Below are 4,081 nucleotides of genomic sequence, written 5' to 3' on the forward strand. Positions count from 1 at the left end.
TTAATAATCTAGATATTCTAAAGATGTGTGCAAACCAATTAATAAATTTGGTTGTGTAAATTACAGCAATATTCATATTCCATGGAAACATTTTATCAAAAGTGTTGGAGAAAATGACATGATTTGAGAAAAGCATTTGATCAAGATGTTTTAACTTTGATTAAGCATACATATGATTGAATTGACAATAAGTTCCTTGAATATCATTTAGACACAGTGAAACTTGAGGAAAGGCCCATGCTATACAAAGCGTCCAATATTATTGGTGGAACTGTAGGAAAAAGGAAAAATAACAAAAGGAATGTGAGACATCATATGTGTATCTATGCATACTTCCACTACATATTTCAAGAAACATTGGAAATTAATTGCTTAAATAAGGAAGTCTGAGGGATCTATCCACCGAGTACATGTCCTGGCTTAATGCACTAGATTATAGACATACTCAAAGCCAACAGAAAATCAAGACGTTAAAAAAAGGCTGATATCCAAACCCTAATTCTTATTTTAGCGATTGTAAGATAGATATGCACCTTTACATGTTGGAAGATTAGGGGACCATCCAAAGTGGTAACATTGAACTGAATCTGGTCCAACTCTTTTAAGTCTTGGTTTGCAGGAGAATTTCAACATGTCTCCAACTCTATATTTATCCTTTCTGGGGTGAGCAATTAAGTTTTCTTCTATTTCTGGAACCTTGCATTCTATTTCTATAAAAAAAGGTCAAAAAATTTAGTGAGAATATTTAATCAATCATCACCAATGTAAATTTTATGTGTCTTATAAAAAATGAGGATCTGAATACTGCATATACAGAGGGGCATCAGATAAATCCTCCTCCTTGAAAAATATTACATATTAGATTTTACACACTTAAATTCATAGAGGACTAAGGAATATTAAGGCATTGAATAACAATATATGTATCCTGAAAATTTATTTGTAACGTCAACTTGCTTATATTGGATCTGATTTTATAACTGCCATTTATTTATAAAATATAATGTGATATTGTTTTGTACTCAAAACAGGAAAGTATTCTCTTGCATTAAAAAAAGTGATGCTATAATTTTAAAATTGCACTCAAATAAGAATTGGTATTTTAATTTAATGTAAATATAATTGGAGAACCAGAACACACTTAAGGCATTTCTAATGTGGCTTAAAGACACTATTAAAATTGCTTAATTTATATTATATCATGTTAATTATATTAGTAAAGAAATAAAACTGAACCATAAACTGAAACATGAAACAAAATAAAGAAACATGTTCAAGGCCACATAACTAGGCATATTCTAGGTGTCCTGAGTATTTATATAATATACAAGTATCTATTCTTATTGAGCCTATAATTTATATCATCTGTTAAAACTGTTGATTATGATGATTCAATTTAAGAATATGAAAATTATCCCTTTAAATTTGTCAAGTTTGTGATATTTGTGATATTTATGACATTCTTAAATATTATAAAAAATGCATTTTTCAAATCTGGAACCCTCCTATCTTGCTAATTAATTTGCAAAATTAAAAACTGGAATTTAAATATTAGAATCACACTAAATTGAAAAACAATCCTTTGACATATTAGAGCATTTGTAATTGTTAAAACATTTTGCAGATAAAGAAGAATGAACAAAGCTCCAAATAAGCTTGGTTGTTGCGTTAGGATACATGTTTAGTCAAATTGGAATTTAGTGAATGAGGGAATTGGAATTGACCAGGCTGACTCCACAGGATTCACTTATACTTCCTTATCCTTTAATCACTTCCTTCTCTTCACAACTATGAGAACAGTCATTCCAAAATGTTTTCTTCTCCCTGTTCTCTGGGTCCTCCTTTTTCTAGCTACCTTGCCACCTATTTCTCTTCTGCCTGACACCTAAACGTTGGAATGCTTCAGGGCTCAGTCTGGAGCTCTCTTCCCTTTTTATTCTGTATTCTTTTCCAGTTTGCTATCATCATTTATTGGGTGACAATTCCAAATATATCTCTCTTAGTTAGACCCATATATTCAGCTCCGTAGTTTACATATCCAATTTTGACTGTCCTTGGGCAGCTCAACCATAACGTGCTCAAATCAAAAGTTATGATGTTCCCCCCAAAGTGCTCTTTCTTCTGTCAGCACCACCTCACAGAAAGGCATTGCCATTTAGCCGCTTGCTTATGAAAAAAATTTAAAACAAGCATGGGAATCCCTTGACCATTACACTGTCTTGCATCCAGTATTTAGTAAACATCAGCTGTGTTTTACCAAGAAAGTAGATCACGAATGTTTTCTGCTTTGCATCTCGTCAGCCGTCACCTTATCCCTATCCCCACACGGACTCATCCTGCATACACTCGTGAATCCTTTCTTCCCCACCACAAGTACAATGTACAGAGAAAAAAAAAAAAACAAACCTCTAAATACATTTATATTCTTTCTTTCCTTAAGACTTCTTTAGGGCTTTTTATCAATTAAAAAAATTAATCTAAAGGCTGACTTGCCTTGAAAATAACCTGAATAATCCTTTTTTGCTTCCTATCCAGCTTCAGTCCATAAAACTCTCCCAAATCTTGAGTAGAACCTGCTCACCCTGATATTTCCCAAATATTGTTTCATTGTCAAGGTTTTGAACAAACTGTTCCTTTGGCTTGGAACACTCTAAATCCACTCAAGTTTCCCACAGATTCAAGTCCTTCTCCTACTCCTAGAAAATAGTGGATTCGCAAACACACAGAGAGTCATGTAATAATTGTCCATGGAACTTGTCAAAGTCAGAAAAGAAAGAGCTTTGGGAGCTGAGGAAATTAACACTTGAGGTAGAAGGTGTAAAAGCTGAAACTCAAGAGCAAAACAGCTGAGGAAATTGTTAGCAACTATAGTTTTGGTTTTCTTATGCCATACACTAAAAGACCCCCATTTAAAATAATATGAAAGACTGCATTTGGATTAAGAAACATGATTATACTTTATTTACAAATCTATCATGCATATGGCCCATAGGAAACATTAATGTACTGTGTTAAAGATAAATTATTGTCTTTGGGCCTTAAAACACCCTGTTCTCCCAGGTTGCATTGAATCAGGAGACACTTGTTTTTAGTCATTATCTCTTAATAATGAATTTAAATAATGCAAATTTGTTCAAAATGGAACATTTTAAATATATTTTGTTGATTTTGTTAATCCCGAAAAAAAGAATACCTGAAAAAACAGCACTTACCATAACATGCTGGTTTATGAGACCAACCGTCATTACCACACACTATGGAACCTGCACGCCCATCTCTGCTTTCAAATCCGTCAAGGCATTCATAGTCCAACTTGTCATTGACTTTAAACCGCTGGCTATTACTTCTGATTCTGGCATTCTCCAATACTGGCATGTCACAAGATTCTAATGCATAATAGAATCCAAGGTTTCATTTCTAATATTTTTAAATGGACAATGCAATTAAATCTCATCCCAAAGAGGTAAAAAAACTTTAATTAGTATGTGCTAATAAATTATGTATCATATTAAAAGAATCTAAGAATACCAGTGATAAATCATTGTCCTGAAAAAGTTACTCAAAATAAAAATAAAAATGTGTCTACACAGAGTTTTTCTTATTGCTTAAATACTGTGAAAAATTTATTCTAAGAAGACTTTTCTCAATATACTTACATGTTTATCCCATGCTTATAATAAAATAGGCCATTACAGATGTATCATACCTTATCTAGCAAAGCAGAATGACATTTTGTTAATTAAGTTGCCAGACTCATTAGCAGTGTGACAAATAGGCCAGATTGGTTGATTCAAGATTAATTTTCAACTGTGCAAGTAAATTTTTAAACATTCTATAAAACTGTACTTGCCTCATCCCTTACACACAGCTAGAGAAATACCAAATCATTCTGAACACCCACAAAATTGATTTGCGCATTGATAAACTGCACAACTAGGGAGAGAAGGGGCCACATCATGGAAGGTAGGAGGTGCAGAGACTGGATTTAGGGGAGAAATGGATCACAGGTACTGTGGAGGGGAGCACTGGTCATGGAGAGAGGCAGGAGAAAGAAAGAGGGAATGAGAGAGAGAGAGAGGAG

The 4,081-nt window shown here is 33.3% G+C and overlaps 1 protein-coding gene across 1 annotated transcript; it reads right to left on the minus strand.

Moving 5' to 3' along the window:
• Window positions 1-533: 533 nt before the first annotated feature.
• On the minus strand, window positions 534-3,385 carry LOC116876610 (complement factor H-like; the record flags this gene model as incomplete). Its single annotated transcript, XM_032872879.1, has 2 exons — window positions 3,213-3,385; window positions 534-710 (listed from the first exon to the last, which is right to left on the minus strand). Coding segments are annotated over exons 1-2 (340 nt in total), but the record flags the coding sequence as incomplete, so codon positions are not given.
• Between the last annotated feature and the right edge of the window lie 696 nt (window positions 3,386-4,081).

Source organism: Lontra canadensis, unplaced genomic scaffold, assembly GCF_010015895.1.
Source record: "Lontra canadensis isolate GAN:19392208 unplaced genomic scaffold, GSC_riverotter_1.0 scaffold46, whole genome shotgun sequence".
Lineage (NCBI taxonomy): Eukaryota > Metazoa > Chordata > Mammalia > Carnivora > Mustelidae > Lontra > Lontra canadensis.